General features: G+C 44.1%; 1 protein-coding gene across 2 annotated transcripts in view; it reads left to right on the top strand.

Annotated features, from left to right (window-relative positions):
• The window catches only part of CUNH9orf85 (chromosome unknown C9orf85 homolog), a 63329-nt gene that overhangs the window by 25827 nt on the left and 9766 nt on the right, over positions 1–27736 (top strand). The window contains exon 2 of one of the 2 annotated variants that reach the window (XM_088464055.1): positions 13503–13609. In XM_088464055.1, the coding sequence (XP_088320181.1) occupies positions 13503–13609 (107 nt within the window). The remainder of the gene's footprint in view (positions 1–13502; positions 13610–27736) is intronic. The other variant, XM_088464056.1, reaches the window with a different exon arrangement.

Here is a 27736-nt window from a genome sequence, read left to right on the forward strand (position 1 = left end):
TGCAACACCTGATCCTGTCCAAGTGGAACGGGCTGCCTCAGTCTCTGAAGTCCCAGACGATTGTGTTCACCCCGGAGGTTCGCCTGTCCCTTGCTTGGTGGTTACAGACGACCCACCTCAGCGAGGGACGTCCGTTCTGGGTTCCAAATTGGGTCCTGTTGACAACGGACGCCAGTCTTCGGGGCTGGGGAGCAGTTTCGGGTCCACATCTGTTCCAGGGCAGGTGGACGCCGACAGAAGCGGAGCTTCCAATCAATATCTTGGAACTCCGTGCGGTCTTCAATGCTCTCCAGCAGGCACATCGGTTTCTCCAGGGTCACCCGGTACAGGTCCAGTCGGACAACGCTACCACCGTGGCCTACATAAATAGGCAAGGAGGAACCCGAAGCCGGGTGGCTCTCGTAGAGGTGTCTCGGATCCTGGTTTGGGCAGTGCGCAATCTTCCGGCCATATCAGCGGTCTTCATCCCGGGAGTGCTCAATTGGGAGGCGGACTTTCTAAGTCGCCAGGACGTTCATCCGGGGGAATGGTCCCTGCACCCGGACGTTTTTAAACTACTGGTGGACAGATGGGGTCTTCCAGAGATCGACCTCATGGCGTCCCGGCACAACAACAAGTTGCCGGTGTACGGGTCTCGCACAAGAGACGAAGGGGCGTCTCTGGTGGATGCTCTGTCCGTCCGGTGGACGTTCCGGTTCGCATACCTGTTCCCTCCGGTCTCCCTTCTTCCACGGGTAATCCGGAAATTCAAACAGGAAGGAGGGACGCTCCAGTTGATAGCTCCCGCGTGGCCCAGACGGCACTTGTTCTCAGACCTTCAGGGTCTGTCCGTGGACAGTCCTCTGCGGTTGCCGCTACGACCGGACCTCCTGTCTCAGGGTCCTTGTCGTCAACCGGACCTGACTCGGCTGTCTTTGACGGCATGGCTGTTGAGACGGCCATGCAGAGGTCCCGGGGGTTTTCCAGCTCTGTGGTGCGTACCATGTTGCGAGCTCGGAAACCGTCTTCCGCGAGGATATACCATCGCGTGTGGCATACGTTCTTCCAGTGGTGTCGACCGAGAGGTTATGCACCGCGGGAGTGTCGTCTGTCTCGGATTCTCGCCTTCCTGCAAGCGGGACTAGATCATGGGCTTCGCCTTGCTTCTTTGAAGGTACAGGTTTCGGCCCTGTCTGTCGGGTTTCACCGTAGGATTGCTACAATCCCGGATGTGCGCACCTTTATGCAAGGTGTTGTCCGCATTCAGCCGCCCTTTGTTCCACCTGTGGCGCCTTGGGATTTGGCTGTGGTCCTGAGGGCTCTCCAGGGACCGCCGTTTGAACCACTGGGATCAGTGGATCTTAAATGGCTAACAGCTAAGACTGTTTTCCTTCTGGCCATTGCTTCGGCCAGACGTGTTTCTGAGTTAGGGGCTCTTTCTTGTAGACCCCCTTTCTTGGTTTTTCATGGGAACAGGGCAGTACTCCGCACTCGGCCCGAGTTTCTTCCCAAAGTTGTTTCCCAGTTTCATGTTAACGAGGAAATCGTTGTTCCGGCCTTTAACTCACCTGGTCTTTCCGTGGGTGAGGCCTCTTTGGATGTTGTGCGGGTCTTAAGGACTTATGTTGACCGCACTTCTTCGTTTAGGAAGTCGGACGCTTTGTTTGTCCTCTATGGCTTCCGTAAAAAGGGTTGGCCTGCTTCAAAGCAAACTTTGGCAGCCTGGATCCGTATGGCTATTTCTGAAGCTTATCTTCATGAAGGCCTACCGGTTCCTCCTTCTCTGAAGGCTCATTCCACTAGGTCTGTGGGTCCTTCGTGGGCAGCTCGACGTGGTGCCTCTGCAGTCCAGATCTGCAAGGCTGCTACGTGGTCCTCTGTCCATACCTTCATGAGGTATTACAGGTTTGACACCTTCGCCTCTCAGGATGCTTCCTTCGGGCGGCGGATTCTCCTTTCTGCACAGGAGCGTCCCCACCCTTAAAGGATACTGCTTTGGGACATCCCCAAGGTATCCTGTGGATACCCTATGGACCCTGAAGTAGAAAATATGAGATATGGTAAGAACTTACCCTTGTTATCTCTATTTCTACGAAGTCCATAGGGTTCCACAGGACTCCCGCCCTGTCGCACCTGTGCTGCAGATGGGCTTTGCTCTGGTCACCGGTTTTCCCTCTCCCTCTGGTGAGAATGTGATTCTTGTATGTATCCAGATCTTTGTTCTCTCTCTTCCTTCTCCTCCACCGGCCTATGGCTTGGTAACTAACTGAGGTGCCTTGGCTCGGGGGCGGGGTATAGGAGGGGGACCTAGTGCATCCTGGGAGGCTGAAAGCTTAACTCTTTGGTGCCCTGCGACTGACGTCACACCTATACCCCCAAGGTATCCTGTGGAACCCTATGGACTTCGTAGAAATAGAGATAACAAGGGTAAGTTCTTACCATATCTCATATTTTCTACGCTTCTTATCGGCCTGGGTCTTATAGCGAGAGGATGCCTTCAACAAATCAGACCGTACTTGAGTCCAGATGGCAGCAAAATTCTGCACCGTGTCCTCCACGGCCGGATCATCGAAAACAGGCAGGCTTCGGAATTCGGGAACACGAGGATGAAGGCCATATACAACCTGAAATGGCGTTTGGTTAGTTGACGAGTGGTGGGAAGCATTATGTGCAAACTCAGCCCACGGCAGCAAGGCAGCCCAATTGTCCTGGGAAGATGACATAAAAATTCTTAAGAAAGTCTCTAGATCTTGATTAACTCTCTCGGTGGAGCCGTTGCTTTGCGGATGGTAGGCTGTGGAAAAGTTTAACTTCACTTGAAGAACAGAACACAAAGCCCTCCAGAATTTTGCAGTAAACTGCACACCACGGTCAGAGACAATTTCAGCAGGAAGGCCATGTAGACAAAATATGTGTTGGACAAACAACTGTGCCAGGTCAGGGGCAGAAGGTAACTTCTTCAGCGGTATATAGTGGACCATCTTAGAAAATCGGTCTATTACAACCCAGTTAGTGTTGAAACCTTGAGAGACTGGCAGGTCTGTGACGAAATCCATGGAGAGATGCGTCCATGGACGTGATGGAGTAGGTAATGGAAGCAAGTCCCCAGCTGGAGTTTGTCTTGATGATTTATGCTGGGCACAGGAGGAGCAGGAAGAGATAAACTCCATTATATCTACCTTCATAGAAGGCCACCAATAGTGTCTTTTCAGGAACTCCAAGGTCTTCCGAGTGCCTGAGTGCCCTGCGAAGCGAGAGGAATGTGTCCAAGTGAGAAGCTGCTTCCTTAATTCCGGGGCCACAAATGATTTTCCCGTAGGAGGCTGAAGTTGTAATGCGGCGAAAACTCTTGATTCCAAGACAGGGGTATTGCTTTGATTTTCAGATTGATCATCACAGAGGAGAGATCTCGATAGGGCATCAGCCTTCTGATTAAGTGCTCCAGACCGGAAGGTCAGGGTGAACTGAAACCTGGCAAAGAATATTGCCCAGCGGGCCAAACGAGGACTCTCTTTCTATGGTCCATAAATACAATAAATGGAAACTTGGCGCCTTCTAGCAAATATCTCCATTCCTTCAACGCCAACTTTATAGCTAGTAGTTCTTGCTCACCTATGGCGTAGTTCCTTTCCGCAGGAGAGAATTTTTTAGAAAAGAACCCACACGGATGGACTCGGTTGTCCTCATAACGTTGAGACAAGACTGCTCCCACAGCTACAGATGATGCGTCTACTTCCAACAAAAAAGGCCGGTCCAGATCGGGTTGTCGAAGAACTGGTGCTGAGATAAAGGCCTGTTTTAGAAGATGAAAGCAGACTCTGCCTCAGGTGACCATTGGGCAGGATTAGCACCTTTGCGAGTCAAGGCTGTAATGGGAGCCAGCAGTGTAGAAAATCCCTTAATGAAGCGTCTATAATAATTTGCGAAGCCCAACAATCTCTGGATGGCCTTCAGTGTTTGAGGTCGGGTCCAATCCAGAATTGCCTGTACCTTCTTGGGGTCCATTTCTAAACTGGAGCCAGATATTACATAGCCGAGAAAAGGTACACTGGGCACTCCAAAGACGCACTTCTCCAGTTTGCAGTAAAGGTGGTTTTCTCTCAAACGGGTCAAAACTTCTTTAACATGTTCTTGATGTTTAGCCACAGAGAGTGAAAAAATCAGTATATCATCCAGATAGACAACAACCGAAACATATAACAGATCCCGGAAAATCTCATTAACGAAACTTTGAAAGACAGCAGGGGCGTTACACAATCCAAAAGGCATTACTAAATACTCGAAATGTCCATCTCTGGTATTAAAAGCGGTCTTCCATTCATCGCCAGCTCGGATACGAATGAGGTTGTAAGCCCCTCTTAGATCTAATTTCGAAAAAATGACAGAGCCCTTGACCCTATCAAACTACTCAGTAATCAGGGGAAGAGGGTATCGATTCTTTACAGTAATGTCATTAAGGCCTCGATAATCAATACATGGTCTTAGACCACCGTCCTTCTTGCCAACTAAGAAAAACCCAGCTCCGGCAGGTGAAGTAGAGGGGCGAATGAACCCCTTTGCCAGGTTGTCCCGATGTATTCGGTCATGGCTTGAGTCTTAGGCAAGGACAGCGGATAGGTACGACCACGAGGTGATATCTTATCAGGTATCAATTCAATTGGACAGTCCCATTCCCTATGAGGGGGTAAGATATTTGCTTGTTGTTCAGAGAAAACGTCGGCGAACATCTGATATTCCTTGGGAATGGCAGAAGAAACTAATGGAACTGTCTTTCTCACAGGTCGAATTTTTGGAAGACAGGATTTCTGACAGTCCATACCCCATGACAGAATCTGCATAGAACTCCAATCAATCCTGGGATTATGTTGACGTAACCAGGGTAGACCAAGAACAATTTCTTGAGAGGCCTCTGATATCACCAGGAATTTTAAGGACTCAGAATGAAGTGCCCCAATTCGGAACAATACTGGTTGAGTCTCTTTGGTGACTATCCCGTTAGTTAGAGGGCGTACGTCTATAGAGGTCAGAGAGATGGCATGGTTGAGAGACAAACAAGGAATCTGAAATTTATCTATGAAATTAGACGTTATGAAATTTCCGGCTGCTCCCGAGTTGAGTAGAGCAGTAGCAAAGACAGGTTTGGGTTTAAGATCCAAGGCTAGGGTAGATCAGCAGGTGACCTCCACAGTACAGACAGAGGTTCTTTTGCATTCTTCTCTGACGTTCGTCTTTAGAGAGGTGTGTATGATTCACCTGCATAGGCCCCTCTTCAGTAGGGGAAGGAATGGGACGGGTAGAAATGGACGGGGTAAATGACCTTTGCCGGTCAGTTCTGTGTTTTTCAGCCTGACGTTCCCTGAAGCGTAGGTCAACTTTGATACACAACGAAATCATGTCATTCAGATTAGTAGGAAGCTCTCGAGTGACTAGATCGTCCTTTAGTCGGTCTGACAACCCATGCCAGAAGGTCGAGGTGAGGGCTTCCTCATTCCATTTGAGCTCTGATGCTAAAATTTGAAATTGCACGGCATATTGACTTACAGGACGGACCCCTTGTCTCAGTGTCATGATGTTTGATGATGCTGATACAGTACGCCCAGGTTCATCGAAAATCCTCCTGAAGGATGACACAAAGCCTGCGTAATTATCCAGCAGCGGATCTGAGCGCTCCCAAAGTGGGGAAGCCCATTCCAAGGCCTGGCCGGATAACAGAGAGACTATATAAGCCACTTTAGTTCTTGCAGTTAGAAAGTTGTCAGGCTGCAGGGTAAAATGTATGTCACACTGATTTAGGAATCCTCGGCAGAGTTTAGGATTGCCGTCAAATTTATTTGGTAAAGGAAGACGTAAGCAGGGAGATGATCTGCCTCCTGTATTCCCAGACGCTGATGCGGATGTAGATGCTGGTACTTCAGGGGTAGAAAAGGAAGTTTGCAAACTATCCTGTCGCTTGGACATCTCTTGCAGAAATTTAGCCATCTGATGCTGCACGTTTTCCAGATTTTCTAAACGACCAGAAATGCTCCTGAACAAATCCACTCCTGACTCCTGATCCGTGGCCGGCTCCATGGACCAGTGCAAACTGTTATGTTCTGGGATGTTTGTGGACCCGGGGTGGTAGCAGGAGCAATCACAGAAGCAGATTTGTAAATAAAAATAGGATTTTTAATAAGTGCTTGAGTAGACATATAATGTCGCAGTAAATAAAAGTCCAGGAAAATATAAATGTGCACAAGAGTTCTGTGGTGGGAGCAAAAGGGTTAATGTCCAGGTAGAAACAATTAGAGCTGTCCAGCTGTGCAGGTAGTGAAACTGAAAATAATCAAGCCAGGTTTGCAGGTAGTGAACTGAAAATAATCAAGCCAGGTATGCAGGTTGTGAACTGAAGCACAGGATGTCAGCAGGCTCAGGCACTCAGGTATGGGCAAGGGTGGTGGAGGTAGCGGGGTAGTCCAGTGGGAACTAGGAGCTGACAGGCAGACTGGCAGACAGCGAATTCACAGGAACAGGAAAGCACAGAGAACTCCCTCTCAGCTAGGCTGAGATACACATTGCACTGGCAAAGAAGGAAGGCACTGACCCTTCCTAAATACCCCATGCCGTGCTGTTACTGGCCGGAGGGAACATGTGACTCACCAGGATTGGCCAGCCGCATCACATGGCCAGAAGGCAAGATGGCGGCGCCCATGCCAAACGGAACGGAGACGCCGCCAGGCCTCACCAGCGCAGAGTGACAACAGGGCCGCACAACAACGCGCGCAGCCAAAGCCCCCCGCCAGACACCAGCTCCGCCACCAGACAGCCCGCGCCACATCGACCTCACAGGTAACACCCGCCTAGCGCCATGCTGAAATACCCTGGCCGTGACAGTCTTGTTCATGACCTCTATATTTGTCAATAACAAATTAATGGTAGAGAGTCCGACTGCTACACAAACACAGGTTCACAGCTCTCATCGTGTCGTTTGATTGCAGAGAGGAAAAAGGAGTGGGTCACAGTGCATACAGAGCTCAAAGGGGTGCTCCAAATCCTGGTTACCATGGAAGTCTAGAATTATTATTAGTAGCTTGTAGGAAAAATAAATACAAGGGAACATGGTAAATATATATGGTAAATACCAACATTTTTTTCATGGGATTGTTGCTTGTATTGCTGTACTTTCTAGCATAACCCTTGAGAAGAGCAGGACTTCCAGCATTTAGACTAAATATTCAACAATATGACATTGATGTTGTAAGGATATTAATCTATTTACCAAAAATCTGCTCTCTTCTTACAGCCCTTTTCTTATTTCCTGTGGCTCCTTTTGTTAATCTCACATTGTCTTTGGTTAGGGGGCATTGTGAGATGAATGACCCAATACAAACCACAAGCTTCCAGCTTTTTGTTGTTGTCACTTCCCCCCCCTTTTGAAACAGTGAACAATTACTACAACTAATTTTAACTGTAGATTTAAAGAGTTAAAGGCATCCAGTAGGCACCATTTACATGTTTTTACCAAAAATTCTTCAGTGTGGTTTTTCCTTGTGAATACTGTAAGTGAGTATGTGGCTTGGGAAGTATTCCATGTGTTACAATTGTGCACATCTATCTTTAAAAAAAAAAAAAAACTTTCTGAACCTCAGTTGTATGATTAAGTATCTTCAAAGCAGTAAGGGTGTGTTAAACTTGTAATTTCGTCCTGTATAATCCATCCAATGTTTGTTCTTTACTGAATCTTTTTGTTCTATGAAATGATAAAAAATAAATTCATGAAACCTGAGCTAGATCATTGTGACACAAAATAATCCACAAAGATGTAACTTCAATTAATTATTTAAGAATGTTCATTATTGAAACAGTTTTTTCACCTTCAGTTGGTTTTAATTCTTTTAGTATATTGTATATTCTACAACTTTAAGTAAATACGTAAGTTAAGTAAATTCTTTTTGGATGCCATTTGTGCTATTCAGCCATCTCTTTATAAGAGCAGACAGCCATGTTTTTTTTATTTGTTGCCCTGGGATAAACTAATTTCTGGATGCAAGTATATAAAAAGCAAAAAGCACAGTTGAGCTGTAATAAATATAGATAGTTATATGTTCGTCACAGAGGCATAATATAATATAATGGGTGAGCTCTTATTTTTATTATTCCTATTTAATAATTATTTGACTTTTATATCTTCATTTGTTTACATTAATATATACACTCTCATTTAAATCCTGTCATTATTTTTTAGTTATTTATCCAATGACAATGAAAAGTCTGTGAATCTTTTGCAATTACCTGGATTTCTGTAAAGCTTGTTTATAAAATGTGATCTGATCTTCATCACAAGAATAGGCAAATACTGGCTGCCTAAACTAGCATTGCACAAATGACAGTACTTTTCTTGTCTATGTTGAGCATATCATAACATTCAAAGTGTAGATTGACTTCTAAGAAAGCTAATTGGAACCTGGAGTTAGCTAACCAAGAGTTCAATCAATGAGACAAGATTGTAGGTGATGGCTATAGTTGCCCTGATCTATAAAACCACACAAAAAATGGAATTTCTGTTCACAGAAAGCATTGCCTGATGTGACTCATGGCTCGAATAAGTGAGATCTTAGTAGTATTAAAATTAAAAATTATTGACTTGCATAAAGCTGGAAAGGGTTAGAAAAGTATCCCTAAAAGTCTTGATGTTCATCAGTCTACGGTAAGACAAAATGTCTATAAATGGAGTAAGTTCAGCACCGTTGCCACTTTCCCTAGGCGAGGCACAGCACACAAGCAACAAAACCTCATGCCAACTGTAAAGGATGTGGAGGGAGCATATTGGTTTGGGGCTGCTTCCACAGAGCCTTGACCGCTTGCTATCATTAACGACGAATTTAATTCCAAAGTTTATTAAGACATTTGGCAGGAGAATATAAGCTTGCTGTCCACCAAATGAAGCTGAACAGAAGTTGGTTGATGCAACAGGACAACAACTCAGACCACAATGAACAACTGATTGGCTTCAACAGTCAGTTTGTATGGTGGGGCTGTTAGAAGATGAGAAAAGAGGTAGCCAGGCAGATAATGAATCAAGGAACTGTTGGTGTAATCTAGAGGGTGGTGATGGTCAGTTAAAAATGTGGGTGGTATGTACTTCAAAAGATTGGAATGTCTGTTTTGTCGCAGCACTCACTCATCTTGTTTGACGCTTTAATATATTGGACATAACTGATTTATTATTCTACATCTTGAATTCCTTACCTTTTCCTTTTCTCTTATTTTAAAAAAGTTCCCATCTTCGATCAGCTTACATTATGGGGCTCATGCTGCGTTTGAACTTATTTGTGTGTAAAGCACATACGTAAAATGCATTCACTAAAGTGCACTCCATTCCGCTCATATGCTAAGCTGGATGCAACAGAAGATGTGCGCAGCTCAGCACCGGTTATGCGCCAGGTTTCCATCAGGCGTACATCAGATACATTTATGTACAACCAGGTCATAAGCACAAGAAAAGGTTAGATTTAAATACATTTTAAAATAACTTTTATCCAGCAGATAATATCATCTCTCTCATGTGTTAATAGAACTCTGTATCATCCCCTAAATGTTGTCTTTTTCTAGTTGATTTGCCGTATGCAATTGTAATTCTAATTTGATGTAATTTTAAACGAATTACCAACATTAATGTTTGGGTACATTATTACTGAATTATATTTTGTGTCTTACAAGACAAATTCTCTCCTATTGCTGACTTTTTATAACCTAGTGTAGAATGACATGGCCTTAATATTCTGCATATGATTCCTATGTTACATAAGGAAGTCAGTTTTCAAATAAAGAAAAATAAAGATCCACTTAAGGAAATTCTAATGAAAAAAAGAAATAAAATTAGATTGGTTTTGTTACCTGCATACAGAAATCTTTGTGAGAGTTTTCCAAATTCCAAGCATATTCTTATGAAGCAATGATGGATGCAAGACCAGAAATTAATTTATGATTATCCAGGAAGAAATGCTTTATCACTCTTTATTTAATTACAATGAATGCTTGACCTAAAGATTGATTCACACAGAGTCACTTAAACAGAGTTTCTTGGCAGTAACCTAAATGCCTTATATGTGTCACCTAGATCCTATTACATGTTAATGACTAGACTTTGCATATCAGAATAGAGGAACTTAACAACACTACCATCTGGCCTGGTGATACTGAAACATAATTTATTTTTCCCTCTAATACCCCTTTTCCACCTAAATTCCGGGTCTGACCCTGAGTTGGAACAAAGTTCCTATCCGGATCAGACCCGGAATTTTGCCGGCGCTGACTCGGGATATTCCCGAGTCAGCGCCGCTCACACCGCAGTCGGGTCTGCATAGACCCGGCTTTTGCGGAGTGAAAGTGGACGCTTGGAGATTACGTCATCTCCAAGCGCCACTGAAGCCGGACCAATCGGCCGGCTAGCAGCGCACTCCAGGTCTTCGTGACCCAGAGTGCGCTGTTCCCATAGCAGGGTTTCACGGGCTACGCCCGTGTTAAACCCTGCTAGTTACCTGGGTTGGATTGCCGGGTCACTCGACCCGGCGATCCAACCCTCTGCCCTTTTACACCAGGGAGCTGCCCGGGTTAACCCTTCAAAAACCCGGGTATTAGCTCCGGTGTAAAAGGGGTATTAGATTAAAATGTTTGAATCTTAGTATGAGTGTAGTCCCTATGAAATGAATGAATATTTTGAAACAAAATATTCACCTTATTCTACATTTCGCCACACAATTTTGTAAGTTTCACTTCCTGAATTTGATCTAAGTGTTTCCAGTCCTACCCCAGTCTCACCAAACAGCAGAATGAATGGGCATTGTCTCCCTAGCTCTACTAATAGTCTCATTTCTGTGTTATGTGATAGTACAAATAGAGTAGGGTGCAGAATGGGGAGACATGAGCAGAACCTGATGATTATGTCCCCTGAAATAAGAGCCTATGTGAAACGATCTACAGGTTTCGACTTGTTTGTATTTTTACCGTAATTTACTCTCTTTTGGAATCATCCCTGTGTTAGAAAGTGAAATTATATAGATAGCATATGCTTTTTCTAAGGAAATACTACAATATATAGATACACACAATACTGATATATATATGTCTGGTTCGACGGCACTCTGGATTGAATAAATACAATTCAGTACAGCATCATGTTATGTTCAATGTTTCAGCTCCCTTTATTAAGTGCTTTCGTCATGAACAGTAAATATTGTTTTCTAACCTTAATCTAGACCCTAACCCTCCCTTCTGGTGCCCAACCCTAACTATCGGGGGGTAGGTGCCTGGTCCTAACCGTCCCTTCTAGTGCCTAACCCTCTGGTAAGCTCCTAATCCTAACCGTCAGGGTAAGTAAATCACGTGTCAACCAAATTTTTGTGTCGACCAGTTGTACCTGTCGACCTTCTTACAGTGCGACATTTAGTGTGTCGACTTTTTGTCACTGTCGACCTTTTGTCCCAGTCAACCTATTGACTGTCTAACATCTGGTGTCTATCTAGACATTGTCGACCTTTTTACTGACTATCTATAGTCCGGAACCCACACCAGGTTCACCGCTCACTGCCGCACCTTGTCGTCGAGGGAAAGTGACCTCATCACTATGCAATCAGTAACCATGGTGACCAAACCACACACCAAAAAAATGCTATATTGTTACTAATGAAAAAAGTCTCTAATGAAGGAAAATTACATTGCACATGAAGAAGGAAAAATAAATAGGCCATGTGCAATAATGTGTCTGGTTATATCACATGGAAGATTTTTGCTGAGTTTATAATGTGGGTTCTATATTGGTTAGTTGTCTTTGACTAAAATGGACATTAATCATGTGCTATATCTTGGTGTCATATATTAGGTTGGCTCCCATGTGATATAACCATTTACAATATTGCAACATTCCCTATCTATGTTTTCTTCTTCATGGGCAATATTATTTCCCTTAATTAGGGACTTTTGAAATAAGTAGCGACAGCACTTTTTTTGTTGTGTGATTTGGCCAACATGGTTATGGACTGCATGGTGATGACGTTACTTACCAGCAACGGCCAGGTGCGGCAGTCAGCGGTGAAGGTGGTGTACATCTCCAATGGTGGCTGGGGTTATTTAAAGTAATATGTTCACTTTGTATGTTTACTGTTACTGACGAAAACACTTAATAAAGGGTGCTGAAACATTGAACATACTGTGATGCTGTACCGAATTCTGTTTATTCAGTCCGGAGTGCCACCGAACCAGAATTGTATTTATCCTTCACCAGCTGCTGTCATTTTGGAAGGTACCCGATACGATTAGACAAGCTCTACTGTTTAGAAGTGAATTGGTTTCTCTGTTCGAGAAGACATGACAGAAGATGTGCAGATAGATTTTTAGCCATAAATATATACCAATATAAAAACAAAATAATACAAAAAATTCTTCATCTGTGTACTGGGTCTAATTTTCTTACAATGACCTATAAATAACAAAATAACTAGCAAAAAATGGAAATTGTAAATTCACAGTTGTTGCATTTTTTTTTTTTTTAAATCTCTTTAGTATCGGCAATTCATAATCAGCAGGGCCATTTACTCCTGCTATTATCTGAAGAACACTGACTGACTATGGGCCTGATTCAGAGCCGGACGCTATTTGCGGTCGTTCGTTCTGAAAAAAGGGGTGGCTATTCAAATGAACCGTTCGCTCTTTGCGGTCTTTTCACGCCTCTAGGTCTGAACGAGCGAACAAAACTTGCGGTCTTTTTTTGGAGACTACGCCCCCTGGCCGCTCGCATCCTACGTCATGTCCGCTATTTATTAGATTAATCGAGTACATCGACCAGCGTATGAACTGCTCGCTATTCTTGTGGTTGGTTTTTCCTACCGCAATCATGCGAGCAGTTCTGACTATAAAATAACCCAGTGACGTGGTCAATGACGCTGCTGTATTAATTATGCACACCCATAAAACGCCCGTTTTGACCTTTAAGCACGCCTGCGTTCGGATCTCCACTCCTTGTTTTCAAGCACCTTCCCCTGTTACCACCCACATATGCCTCCTCCTGTCACTCAAAATAGCAGGCATTCGCTATTTAGCGAACAAACGATTTTCGGCCGCACTGACTGGTTCGCGCATGCGTATTACAATCCGTACGCATGCGCAGTTGGGCAAACATCGCTCGGAACGAGCGGCCGCTTACGAGCGGCTCTGAATCAGGCCCTATGATCATAAGGGATTGTAAATCTCATTGCATGAAAGAGTGTTTTACCTTTTATTAATTGTGATGTAGTTTTAAAGTAAGAGGCTTGGTTGTTTTTAATTGTTGTTGTTGGTTAATGTAAGCACACAGAATATCAGCATTAAGTGTTTGTCTGTGTTTATCTCCATACACCAGATCACAAATGAAATATATTTTAATGTTTTATTTTGGTTAAAAACATTATTTGGAGGTTATCTGTGCATGTAAATGATTATTTAAGGTTAAACACAGATTGGCAGCCATATGAACCCATTCCTCTCTTTTATTTTTATCTTTTGTCTTCTAGAAGATAAACTCCAAGCAGCACGATGGAGTATGCCAACACTGCAAGGACGTGCTGGAGTGGCGTGTGAAATTCAGCAAGTACAAGCCGCTATCTCAGCCTAAGAAATGGTAAGTTCCAGCGCTGTTGTGACTCGCTGATACAGCTGGATAATTTACGCACTGTGTCATCAAGCTTCCTGTTAATGCCTTTGGGGAGAATATGAATGAGTAGGAAAACAATAAAGCTTTTATCTGAAATCTGAGACTTCTCCCATAAAGAGCATGGCTGGAACATTAACAGTGGTGAATAAAATCTTTCTTGAAAGTCATCCATCATTAAAACTGTCTGTGATGTAACTTTACACACAAGCTAAAATGGAAACTGCACCTGAAGGATATATGAGGCTTACCTTCTCGCACCAGTTCCATTCATGTATTTGATAATTACAGTGTACTTACATTTATTAGGAGCTTTTTAGAGCCTTCAGTGATGGAATTGTTTACATGCGTCTGAAGTTTTCAATAAACCATTACAATAGTTTACTCTATTCCCCCATGTTACTGTGTTACGAGTAAGCATCACATACAGTATATACAGTATTCTTGCCTTTCCTGGAAGATGTCCTCACTGTTTATTCTTAAGCCGCATACACACTAGACAATGTGCTGTATGAACGATATTGGTGAAAGACTTCCCTTGAACTTTCTGTAATGCAGGACAAACGAGATTGGGTGTACACACGTAAAGATATATTTAAAGATATCTGTCAGTGTAGTCATCCTGCCACATCTCTGATCAGGCAATTCTTGACGATATCGTCTGAATTAGTGTCATGACCAGAGCTGTGTGTGTCCGGGGCCAGCGAGCCTTACCTGTTCGGACACTGTGGCGGGTTCCCTGGCGGGGGCGCGGGCATCTGGAGTTCAGTGCTGCATACCTCAGGGTCACGCAGGCACAGAAGGCCTGATTCAGAGCCGGACGCTCTGACCAGAGCGCTCGCTCTGAATCAGGGCCCTCCTCCATGAAAATGGAGCGGCCTCCTGGCTGCTCGTATAGCTGTGGGTGACCACCCACAGCATATGCGAGCGGCCAAAAAGATGGTCGCGATGGTCTTGACCATCGCGACCATCGGACTTGCGACGGAGACCCTGCGGTAGGGTCTCCCTGCCACAAGCCCTGGAGTGATTTTGGCTCTATCAGAGCCAAAATCACTCCCACTGACATCACTAGTGATGTCAGTGGGGCCGGCTTCAGACGGTAGGCATTCCCATGGGAACGCCTCAGTCTGGCAGGCACGCCCCCTTTGGTGAGAGACCCGGAGCGATGGAAAGCCCGTCGCTCCCTGGGTCTCGCACATGCGCACGACGGAGCTCCCTCCGTCGTGCGCATGCGCAGTGGGAAACATCGACCCGCTTGCGAGCGGGTCTGAATGACCCCCAGAGTCCTGAATGCAGGTGTCAGTTTGGGTCACTTTAGGCTGCAGCACAACATGGGCGTCGCCATCTTAGATTTCATCAGGTGACTCATTTCAGCCAATTCAGCCAGAACATTATCAGGAATCCTAGCAACCATGCACTTCCTTTGGTATTTAAGGGCCGCTGAGCAGTCCTTTCTTTGCCAGTGCAACGTTAATCCCAGTGCAAGCTGGGTACTAGTTCTCTGTGCGCCCTTGCTGTTACCTGTTCCTAGCTGTTATCCTCAGACCCTGCTTTCCAGACTCCAGTCACCCTCGTCAGACAATTAGACTGCATGTACGGATGACAAAAGACATTGTTAATGACCCGCGGGAGTGCGTATCATTGGTCGTTCACTGCATACACACTGAACGATATATCGTTCAGAAAAATAGTCTAGTGTGTATGCAGTTTTACTCCAGTAGCTTTTACAATGTGTTTGTTTTAGTGTACTGAGGACTACAGTTTACTGTATATGTGTAGCAGCAAGTATTTATGTCTCCCTCCCTTATCAGGGTAAATATACAGATGGAGTTGATAATGAAATTGTGTGGAGAAGAGGATGATGGAAAATGAGCAAAGCCAATGAGTGGGTTATGATGATCCTATGGGTCTTGATGACAGATGGGGGCTGATTCTGATTTGGACGCTACCGTGTACATTTCACCTATGAGTCATTTACGTTGAAACGGACATCGGGTGAATCCTCTGATCAGGGCCGGTGCTAGGGTGTTCGGCGCCCCACTGCAAACTATAAATTTGTGCCCTCCCACTCATATTCTTTAAGGTACAGCGCACCCCGAAAAGCTGGGTCTCACAAGTAAGGAGCTTGACAATGCATTCGGACCCCCAAATTAAATTACACCACACACCGCACAATCTTATTCAAATTACACCACTTAGTGCCCGATTCACTTTACACCACATAGTAGTGTCCCTTATTCACATTATGACAAATAGTAGTGTCCCTTATTCACATTATGACAAATAGTAGTGCCCCTTATTCACATTACGCTACACAGTAGTGCCCCTTATACACATATTGCCACAGTAGTAGTGCCCCTTATACACATAATGCCACAGTACTAGTGCCCTTTATACACATAATGCCATAGTAGTAGTGCCCCTTAAACATGTCACAGTAGTACTGATAATAAACCAGATCCCCAGCTGCATCCAAATAATTGTAGGGGGCTCATACTGTATGTCAGTGGAGCGTCATCCTAGGACAGAATTTAAGCAAATCATTTGACATGCGCTTTCAGTCATGTGATCCTGTGCTTCCACTGCATCGCAGCTTTTCCTTCGATTTACTTGTTTGTTGCCCATGGTGTCTAGATTGCCAAATAAAAACACTTAGAATTAATGTCAATGCCGGCAGTGCATTCAGCAGCATGGCCCCCGCTGACGATATAGCCCGTCAGACCTGTATGTAGGTGTGATGGGCGTTGTCGCTGACGAAGCACGAAAACACGCAAAGTCAGTGAGATATCGGGTACACACTGGCTGATGTGCCTGTTATGTACATATCTTCTAGTGTATACCTGGCATTAGGTTTAGGGTGCGGGGAGGTTAGGTTTAGGCACTAGGGGGGAGGGTTAGGGTGCAGGGAGGGGGAGGTTAGGTTTAGACACTAGGGGGAGGGTTGGGTTTAGGCACTGGGAAGGGAGAGTTAGGGGTAGGGAGAGGGGAGGGATTGGATACCGACTGAGAGGTGTAGGTATCCTAACCCTGTCAGGATGCTGGTGTCGGGATTTTGACCGCAGCGCTGGCATCCCATACCCATCCCAAAGGAAATGCTAGGTTAGATAAGCAAGACATAGTAATGGGCAAAGGGAATGTAAACAGTACTCCGCACAGACCAGGCAGTAAAGGCAATGCGAATAAGCGATGAGGTTTATGTAAAAAAAAATAAGGACAATATTTCTCCTCCAGAAGTAATTAAAGAGATTTAGTTTAGTTAACTTGGTAAAACAATGCATCACTAAATAGGGCTTCCCTGTGACTGAAATTTCATAGCCATCCGAAAGATAAAGCATAGGGAGAACACAGCCCCTGCGGGCACAGGTATAATGGACACATACACAATGACAGGTAATGCTCCCACCCCTCCACCTCAATGATTTATTTACTGCCCATTACACCCATACACCCATACATTCATAATAGAAAATTTCCTGTGCTGGCTGCTGCACTCCAGTGCTGTCTCCCTTCTCTACATTCAACTCTGACTGCAAGTGCGAGGTCAGGAGGAGGACTCAGGAGTCACACTGGGCACAAGCAGGGACAGTGTACAAACTACTAGCCACTATTCAAGTGTAAGCAACAGTGTTTGATTACCTTGTAAAGTGGCAAATGTGTTGTAGACTCACCCTGCTTGCTCCCAGCGTGACGGATGATCTTTCAGACCGGGAGCGAGCACTGCAATGAAGAAAGAGAGAAGGAGCAGAAGCTCAGCTGCCAGTCCACCCCTGCGGCTTCAGTTCAGGCTGATCATCTTAGTTAATCAGCACCCTGCCTCTGGCCCCCCTACCCCCCCCATGGATGGGACTGTGTGAAGAGTTCAGCCGCACTTTTTTTTAACAGTAGCAGGCTGCCGCTGCCTGTCATAGTGTGTGATAGGCGCAGCGCCAGCCGGCAGCATGTAACAAGTGTCTCAGCAGCAGCTGCAGGTAGAGCGCCTCTCCAGCCTGGAGCCTCCCTGCAATGCAGGAACTGCTGAACTGGCTGCGGCGGCCTTGCCTCTGATGTATTTGATTTCTGAACAAACCCTTATTAGTTTCACAATAGTCAGTGCTGGTTCTTCATTAGGGGTGAGTGAGATTACTTTAGCTTTATTTACCTTTATATGACGATGGCGGCCATTTTTGTATCATGGTGCCTTTTTCACTGCTGCGGACGTTTGGGCTAAATGCAATATCTCAGCTCAGAAAAGTCATAGAAAACTGGGATAAAAACCATTATTTTCAGCACATTTCAAGCTACAATTTTGTCATATTTCCCTACCTCACTTCCTTATGACTGAAATTTAAGCCCAAATTTAATTGTAAGATTTTTTTTAAAAAAAGTCTTATTTTTTTTTTTTTATTGTATTTCAGTGGGAAGGAATAACATTTCAGAGCTGTTTTTGAGTTATATATCTTGTCTACTTTTTTTTATTTGAGCACTTTGAAATTGCTTGTTTGTTTTGGTTTTTCACCTAAGTTGAACTCTACTATCTCTGGTGGGGGACCTGATAAAAATGCCAAATTCACAGCATACACAGTACTCTGAGGGTGTAAAAAAAATTTGGAGTTTGATATTTCATGTGGAACAAATGGTCTACTTATTTTTTTTAATATTTACCTGCAGAGGAATTACTTGTAATATTAGGGATTTCCAAGGTTTCAGCTTGGGGTAACTTTGTTCTACATGGAATATCAAACTCCAAATTCTTTTATAGTTACCCCTCATAGAGTACTGTGTATGCCGTGAACTGTGTACAACTCTTTATAGCTCTCACCCAGGTGCTCACAGCATCAGGGATCCCGCCCATGCAGTCATCGGGTGTTTTCCTGCATCCGCGGGATCCATGATGCTGTGAGCACCTGGGAGAAAGCTATGAAGAGCTGTAACTTTGTACATGTTTGTATCCTGACAAAAGAACCAAAGTAAACGAGTTCAGAAAAGCTGGCCACACACAGCCAGATAAAATGCCTGTCAGACCGAGAGACGTTTTATCTGGCCGACGGCCAGCCGCAGATGTCCCTCACAGTGTATTAGCCGACATCTGCGCTCCACCCCCGGGGGAGGAGACATTTCCCTGTTCCTTCCATGGGAAGAAACACAGGAAATGTTTGTCTGTCAGCCGCGGCTGGGCATACACTGCCCGATGCGGCCGACAGTTTACCGGTAAAAATCTCATCGGACGGGCATGCTGGACAATCCGGCATGCCCGACCGAGCAATATTTAACCCTCGGTCGCCCTCCCGCACTCTACAATTATCGGGGCGATCCGCGGATATCGGGCGGATCGCCCCGATAATTGTAGCGTGTATGGCCAGCTAAAGATTGACATTTATTTGGGGTCTAACAAACATTTATTTCAAGTCGTCTGAGTGCCGCCTACACATATCCTTTTTTATATATATAGATGACAAAGAGGGACTTTGCAATTAATTGCAATTCAGATGATCACTCATCATGACATTCTGGAGTATATGCAAACTGCCATCATAAAAACACTGAAGCAGCAGACTTAGTGAAAACCAATACTTGTGTCATTCTCAAAACCTTTGGCCATGGCTGTAATATATATATATATATATTATAATAATCTCACTCAGCACTGACTATTATGAAACCATTAACATTTGCCCAGGTACCAATAAGGGTGCTGTGCTAATGTTTTAGGAAGGTACAGCAGGTAGGAATGCTTTCAAAAATAGAAGTTTTCATAGTTTCTTTTTTTTATCAATTAACAAAATGCAAAGTGAATGAAAAGAAGAGAAATCTAAATCAAATCAATATTTGGTGTGACTTTGTAGGATTATATTCAGGAGTATGATTAAGCAAACATACCAAACAGGGGAGCAGATGCCCAACAGCCATTTCAACTGATCACCATCAGTCTTCCTCAGGGGCCTATGAGGAAGACTGACGGTGATCAGTTGACACCGCTGTTGGGCATCTGCCCCCCTGTCATTGCCTGTATCATGATGTTATACTTAGTAAAGCCTTCCATTATCAATTGAAACTGTGCGTGCTGGTCGTACACTTTGTCTATGAGGGATGAGGTGGGTGTTGCTATAATATATATATATATATATATATATATATATATATATATATATAGTCTAACAAGAAGACAGCGGCACTCCCAGACTATTATACCAAATCGTTGATTTTAATGCATGCCTAGTAGATGACGTTTCAGGGCCATGCAAGACCCTTTTCTCAAGGCTGGCACTGCAACAATGTAACTATAAAAGACAAAAAGAAACACACTCGTTTCTTACCTTTTAATTAGAAGAGTCCTTCCTGCACGCTGTAGCAGACCGGGCAGGCAGGCGGAGGAGATGCCGTGCACGCGGCAAATCTGTCCCCCTCTGATGATGTCACTCCGATGCTGGTGGGCTGTCATAGAAACAGCAAACGAGTCGGTTATGCTGTCTCCCCGGCCCACTGATAGCTGCACACAAGGAGAAGGACATATTAAAAACACAATAACAGATTAAGGGAAAATCAATAAACACAGTTAGTTTGATGCAGGTTGAAACATCGTAACTTGAATACTACGGCTCCAATCTGACAGTGTATATTACCGTGATAGGGTACATAAATGAATAAATCGATCACACTTTAGAATATGTGGATTCCCTATGTGTATAACAGATCATCCAGATGCACCTGTAGATGCCCTAGATATACATCAATAAGGGGTACTATAGACGGAGAAATCAGATAGTAAATTTAAAGTAGCAGACTGTTTAGTGTACATTTACTACAAAAATACATTTAGGGCTAATTTCTCATTTAATCCTCTGTTTGTTTTCGATTTTGCATTTGGGTATTTACTAATGTAAAATCGAATTTCAAATTGAACATCGGGAAAACATTGGTACTTTTACGTAGCACAACACACAAAACCCTTATTTACTATCATTCGTTTTGAAATCGACCTCAAAATCGGACCAAAACGAACTTCAAATCACCAAATGAATAGACCTGCTTCATGCTTTCGATTTGAGCATGAGCAGGTCGGATTGACACAGATACATGCATACATCAGTGAGATGCCTGCATGTATCTGACTGTAAAAAGCAAATAAAGAGTTAAATGTTAAAAAAAAATGACGTGAGGAACACCCCCAAAACACAACCAGCCCCGGACTGTTCAAACCCAGTCCTGGTTGACTAAGTACATGGAAAAAATTGCGTAGGGTCTCCCTGTACTTAGTTCAACCAGCACTGGGCTATGGGAACCAGTCCTGGTTCTGGAATGGAGGGAGCCATTAATTGGCTGAGAGAGGCGGGGATTGACCTCTTTAAGCAAAATGAATGCTCAGACACGGACCTTCAAAGGAGGAAGCCGCGTCTGAGTACTTCATTCGAGAAGTAATAACCATCCTGGTTAGGATGGTTATTGCTTAGTGCGAGGGTCTGGTTTTTCGTGTTGTTATTTTAAGAAGACCAATGGATGCCTACTGGACAAGGGGACCAATCTAGGTAATATAGGTGAGTATGTGTGAGTGTGTATGTATGTATTTATTAAACTTATACTGTGTAAGGTGTGTGTGTTTATTTCAGCAGTTCTTTAAAGGTAAACTACAGGTCCCAGTGGGCCCTTAATGCCCCGCATGCTGGTACTTGTGGTTCTCCAAGTACCAGCATCCGTGGGATGCTTGCTGGGACCTGCAGTTCTAGTAAAGACAATGGGCCTGATTCAGACCCACTCGCAAGCGGCTGTCCGCTCGCAAGTGGGTCGATGTTGTGCGCATGCGCCAGACGCGACGAGCGAAGGACTGTCCTTCGCTCGTTGTGTCTGATCAAAGGGGGCGTGCTGTCGATGTTGATTGACAGCACGCCCCCTTTGGTGGGCATGCCGGGGGCGTGCCTCCCTGACGGGGGCGTTCCCAAGGGAACGCTTACCGTCAGAAGCCGGCCCACTGACATCACTAGTGATGTCAGTGGGAGTGATTTTGGCTCTGATAGAGCCAAAATCACTCCGGGCCTTGCGGTTGAAAAACTCAACCGCAGGCTCCGGCTCGCAGTGGCGATGGTCGCGATGGTCAAGACCATCTCGGCCATCAAACTGCACGCTCGTACAGGCTGTGGGTGGTGACCCACAGCTATACGAGCGTCCAGGAGGACGCTCCATAATTATGGAGGGCGGCCCTCATTCAGAGCGTGCGCTCTGCTCAGAGCGTACGGCTCTGAATGAGGGCCAATGTTTTTTTTCTTCTATTTTTACACTACATTGACACAATCAACCCACCACCCACCACCCAGGGGTGGTGGGGATAGCCCCAGGCTGTCAGCCCAGGCTAGAGGTGCCCTGGAGAGGGAGACCCCTTTATTGGAGGGGTCTCCAACTCTCCAGGGATCCCTGGCCTGGGCTGACTAGCAGTCAGGGCTGATGCTGCGGCTGGGGGCCCCGATGATAGGGCTCCCCTGGCTGTGGCATCAGACCCCCGTTAGAAAAGGTCCAGGGCTGGTTCTGTGAATTACAGGGAGACCCTATGCAAAATTTTCCCTGTAATTCCAGAACCAGGACTGGTTCCCATAGCCCAGTGCTGGTTGAACTAAGTACAGGGAGACCCTACGCAATTTTTTCCCTCTACTTAGTCAACCAGGACTGGGTTTGAAAAGTCCGGGGCTGGTTATGTTTTGGAGGGGTACCTCACATCATTATTTTTTAACATTTAACTATTTGTTTACTTTTTGCAGTCAGATACATGCAGGCATCTCACTGATGTCTGCATGTATCTGTGTGAGAGCGAACTGATCATGCTGAAAGTGAAAGCATGAAGCAGTTCAATGCAGTTGGGGATTTGCAGCTCGGTTTGAAGTGGGATTTGCCGTTCGATTTGTACATGAACATGTCAAATCGAACTGCAAATCACTGTTCAAAACCTAATCAAATCGAATTTGTTTTGCAAATCGCAAAACAAATCGAACATTAGTAAATCTTGTAAAAAAAACGGGGTTGTCACATTTCGATTTGAGTCTGTTTGAGGTGAGCTAAATCATACTTCAAATCGACCATCAAATCGATCTTTGATAAATTTACCCCTTAGTCTATAACTCCTATATTTAAAATCTTAAAGTGGTGAAGCAGCGAACACTGCTATGTAATCTGGAAGTGGATTGTGATCTATTTTTTCACCTTCAGCTTCCTTGAGTATGTTTGTTATTGTTTGTGTTTGGTATTTCATGTCCCTTAAATAGTCACAAGTAGGTATGTTGGATCAGGGCTTTTATTCATAATGTTCCACAAAGATTATTACGTAAATCTTAGAATAATCCATACTGTCCCCGCAAAGGTCATTCTGATCTTCTCTTTGCATGTTAATGACGTTACATGTATCAAATGATCAGTTTCTTAGGATGATCAATCCGAGTATAGCATTTCATCTGCTGCTGATACATTACTAAAGGTGCCTAAACACTTGGCAATATTTTACCCGATCTGGCCGATTCCGACGCATTGGAACGACAGATCGTGTAAAATATGCCCAAATCGTGAGTCCCCACTCATGATCACGATGCGATGCGCGTCCCCGCTAGTCACACATCGCATCGTCCGATCTGCCGTGCTGTAGGGCAGATCTGCCAATCTGGGACACAATGCACTGGAAAAAGTCTGGATGCACGATAGATCCTTTGTAAATTGGACACTTTAAACACCAAATCGTGTGCAGTGCTGCCGGGAAGGAGTTTCAAGGGAAATCATACACATCGTGGGATCGTGTGCAGGTCGCAAAGTGTGTAGGCACCTTAAGTCTGGACATGACATGTTTTGTTTATGTTGACAGCCGCTATACATGCTGTATTGAAAGAAATATGTTTTGAAGTTTTATTATTTATTTATGCTTGGTATATTCAATGTGTTCAGCAATGACCTTTGGTATTTAGGTAATAACTAAAGAATAATATATTAAACTTTGATAAATTGCAGAAATGTGTACCAGTAAGCTCCACCTCTTCTGCTTCCATACCATTGGTCTCTGGTTCCCTTCTTAGCATTGTGTTCTCTTAAACATGATGGATCTGAGAGGTTAATTGGACGGTTAGGAGAGCAGTTTGCAGGACCAAAAGGTGTGTTCCCATTCTTTATTTAACAGTGTAGTGCAGGGCTGTATCACTTGTATGATCCCAGAAATTTGTTTGTCTCATATTTGTGAGAGATCCTATCCATTCTTTCTCCTTCGGAATCCCAGAACATTGGCAGGGGTCTCTGCAAAAACTATTGAACCCTACCAACTTATTTTACATCGCTTCCCAATATTGCATTGCTATTACTTTTGTATTTTATTGTAACGACTATTTACACAGTAACTACAGTACAGTTGCAGCCTGTATTCCTGATGGACGAAGATCAAAGCAGGATCCCGACTAAGGCTTGATTTGCTGTAAAACAAGACTGTACCATCTCTATGCATACTCTAGTAATACATGTTCATGTAGTCCACTTTTTCGTAGAGCCATCGGATCCTGCTTGGTTGTAACTCCTATTGCAGCAGGGGGTGAGAGGTGAACAGTTTTATGTTAGTGTTTTGCTGTGAGTACCAATATCTTCTTTCATTTTCATCAGAGGCTTGATTTAGGGCTGTCCATTACCAGTTTAGTAGATGAAATTTACTAGGGGGTTGAGTTAAAGAGAATTTTCCATAGGTAGTGAAAAGGATCAAGTGAGTGCATAGTATAGGGACGAAGATTTGTAGAGATTTATGTGGACTAATCCCGAGAAAAGTTGTTAAAGAGGGATTTCAGCTGCGTAAGACAATAAAAAATGAATGTGATAGTATGTCTTTTAATAATGCCATTCTGCAGAGCTGGGCATAGGCAACCTAGGTAAATACCTACTGGTGTATTTTGAATTGCTTATTGCCAATGTTTTGATATGGGGAAGCAAAGGTAACCTGGAGACTGTGTACACATACTACATCTTGCTCTGTTGCCTCGCTACATGAAAGCACCAAAACTGTGTTAAAGGGCTTTTCACAGTTTTTAAATAGAACCCTAAGACAGGCCAAATGCTGGCTGCAAATATGTTTGTTATTATTCAAATAGCCTTTTTCTGTGCAACAATCTTAAATGCATATAATGCTGGGCATACACGGCCAGATAAAATGCCTGTCAGACCGACAGACATTTTATCTGGCAGCCTGCCAGCCGCAGATGTCGCTGGCATACACTGTAAGATTTCTCACAGTGTATTAGCCCGACATCCGCGCTCCGCCCCCGGGGGAGGAGACATTTCCCTGTGTTCCTTCCGTAGGAAGGAACACAGGGAATGTCTGTCTGTCGACCGCGGTTGGGCATACACTGGCCGATGCGGCTGACAGTTTAACAGTAAATATCGCATCGGACGGGCATGCTGGACAATCCGGCATGCCCGACCGAGCAATATTTAACCCTCGGTCGCCCCCCCACACGCTACAATTATCGGGGCGATCCGCCGATATTAGGCGGATCGCCCCGATAATTGTAGCGTGTATGGCCAGCATAAGGTATATTTTCTGAATTTTTATATTCTAAATATCTTCCACACCTTAGAGAAGCAATATACCTGAAGGCTAGGAGGCTTCTGTTAGTCAGGTATTACTGTGATCTTTGAAATACACTCAGACTGTGCTGCATAAAGGGTGTGGGCTCCTCTTCAACTCAAATCTGTTTTCATCTTGTGACATCACAGTGAGTCATTATACTAACAGTGTCTAAGAATGTCATCAGGTCATTACTTAGTAAGTCTTCCAGCAGCCGTGTTAGCTGGGATTTCTCTTTGTTAAAATTCAACTTTGTTTTCTTATTTTTTTTTTACCGATCTGGAAGAACCACATTTTTGAGCGCTTGACTTGTACTTTCACCAGAGCAGTTCAGAAATAGTTATAATGTAATACCACGCTTTGTTATGTATAGCATCCGAATAGAACAGGGAATGTGCTAACAGAATAAGAAATGGGAGTTCTTTGTATGAAATGGCTATGTGTATAAATAAATAAAATGTGGCACCTGTAAAGAAAAAGGTTATACAATAAAATGTTTATAGCTCCTTTATGGATAATTTGGTGGGTCCCGCTGCAAGGTCACCTTGCCCGTAATGTTCCTGAGCAACTACCTTTCCCTTTCTTGTTTTGCCGGTATCTTCTCCTCCGGATACAAGTCGGGGTTGCGGTGGGAGCTGTCACAAAGGAGCCTGGCCTTGGCTCCCACTCCACGTGTGCCGGTGGCATCCAGGCCCGGATTGGCCGCGAGTCAGTCGGCAACGCTGGGTATTGTGAACGGCCATATGGTCGGAATGTCCAATGTAGGGGATGTCCACCTGCTGCCTCCAACGCGTTTGCGCACGTGGAGCTGGAGCTATAAACATTTTAGTGTATAGCCTTTTTCTTTACAGGTGCCACATTTTATTTATTTATTTATACACATAGCCATTTCACACAAAGAGTTCAGAAATAATGCCTACTAGTAAAATCCCAGGACCTAAAGTATATGAAATGTAATCCACTTATTAGTTGGCAAATGCTAACTTCAACATGTGTCCATCGTGCGTTCAGTACAGTGGCCGGCTAATGATTGTAGGTAGAAATAGTGGAGATATTACTTTTGCATATTTCTTTTTGTCCCTTCAATATATTTATCTAATCATCTGGGGTGTTGGGATACCAAGTATGTAAGAGATGGCACAGCTTTAGTGCCTAGAAATATCTATATAGATTTGTATTTTTTGGGTACGATAAATATTATGAAAACTTATATAACGCTCAGCCCCTCACAGCTCTCACTGGCAGCTGCCTGCTAAAAGCAACCACAGCCTCACTTCTCCCCCCAACCAGCTCTGTACATTTAAAATAGATGAAAAACAAATGCGATCCACGCCACCCTGGGCAGCTCAAGACAGAATGGTAATTTTCACGAATTACTAACAAATGACAAAATGCAAACAGAGTCTCAAGCGCTCCAAGTGTCAGGGATTATGCCAGTGTTATGTGGCCAATAGTAGATTACAAACAGTATATAGTCCGTCTCAATAAATAAAAAGTCCTCTTTTTTAGCAAGGATAAATATATGAAAGTTCTAAAAATACTCAGTCTTTATAGAAAGTGGTACTCCCAAATGCTTGTATTCTTCCAATGTGTCTGGTTATTTCGCTTCTTACTGTAGTGGTTGCCTGCTATGGCTCTCCTTCCCTTCATATAGGTTCTCAGTCCCAATATATAGAAGATACAAAAAAAGGGATGCCAACATAGCATAAAACCATAAACATTTATTGAAATAGTATAGATAAAACAGATGGCCGCGTACCGTTATAGACCTTTTAAGAAAGGTACAGTGTTAAACATATAGGGGTATTTCGCTCCCCCTATAGAGCACTACCTTTCCCAATATAGGTACTCCTCAGTCAGCAGTCACCATCAGAGTAAACACCAACGCGTTTCAACCCCTCAATCAGGTCTTTATCAAGGTGTGTGATGAGTAAAATAACCAGAACTTATATAGGGTACCAATATGCCCAACCTCCAAAGCATGGGTGTGGCTATGAAGCAATAGATGTTGCAATTTACACTAATTCCCTCTTTAAAATAATGCCACTTACTTCGTATTCCCTGCAGGATTGGACAGCTCCGTTCAATCCTGTATGTCAGTAGCACTTCCTCGTGGTGCGTTCCACCTCGTGGAGCGCATCACCCGACTTCCTGTTAGCATCCAGGACTTGTAGTTTCATGATGCGTTCCACCCATCTGGAACGCATCACATGGGTGGGCGTGTACACATGGCGTATATGACAGCCCAATAGCGCTAATGTTGCAGGCGCTTCCTTGTGGTACATTACACCCTATGGGGCGCATCATTTAGCTTCCAGTTTCCATGGAAACTATGTGCTTAACCTATTAGACCACATTACCTGGTCCCTTCTAATATCTATGTACATATATAAGGTACCGACTTTCCTATTAAATCAATACAGTCCAGGATGCTGATGCTTCTACTGTGCATGTGTGTCATTCGTTCTTTGTATAATTAAAGTTCCATATATAATGATTGATGATCGGATCCTAGATGTAGGTCTAAGGTATCCAATATAAAATCTCAATGC

Source organism: Taudactylus pleione, unplaced genomic scaffold, assembly GCF_031769625.1.
Source record: "Taudactylus pleione unplaced genomic scaffold, aTauple2 ptg001573l, whole genome shotgun sequence".
In the NCBI taxonomy this organism is placed as follows: domain Eukaryota; kingdom Metazoa; phylum Chordata; class Amphibia; order Anura; family Myobatrachidae; genus Taudactylus; species Taudactylus pleione.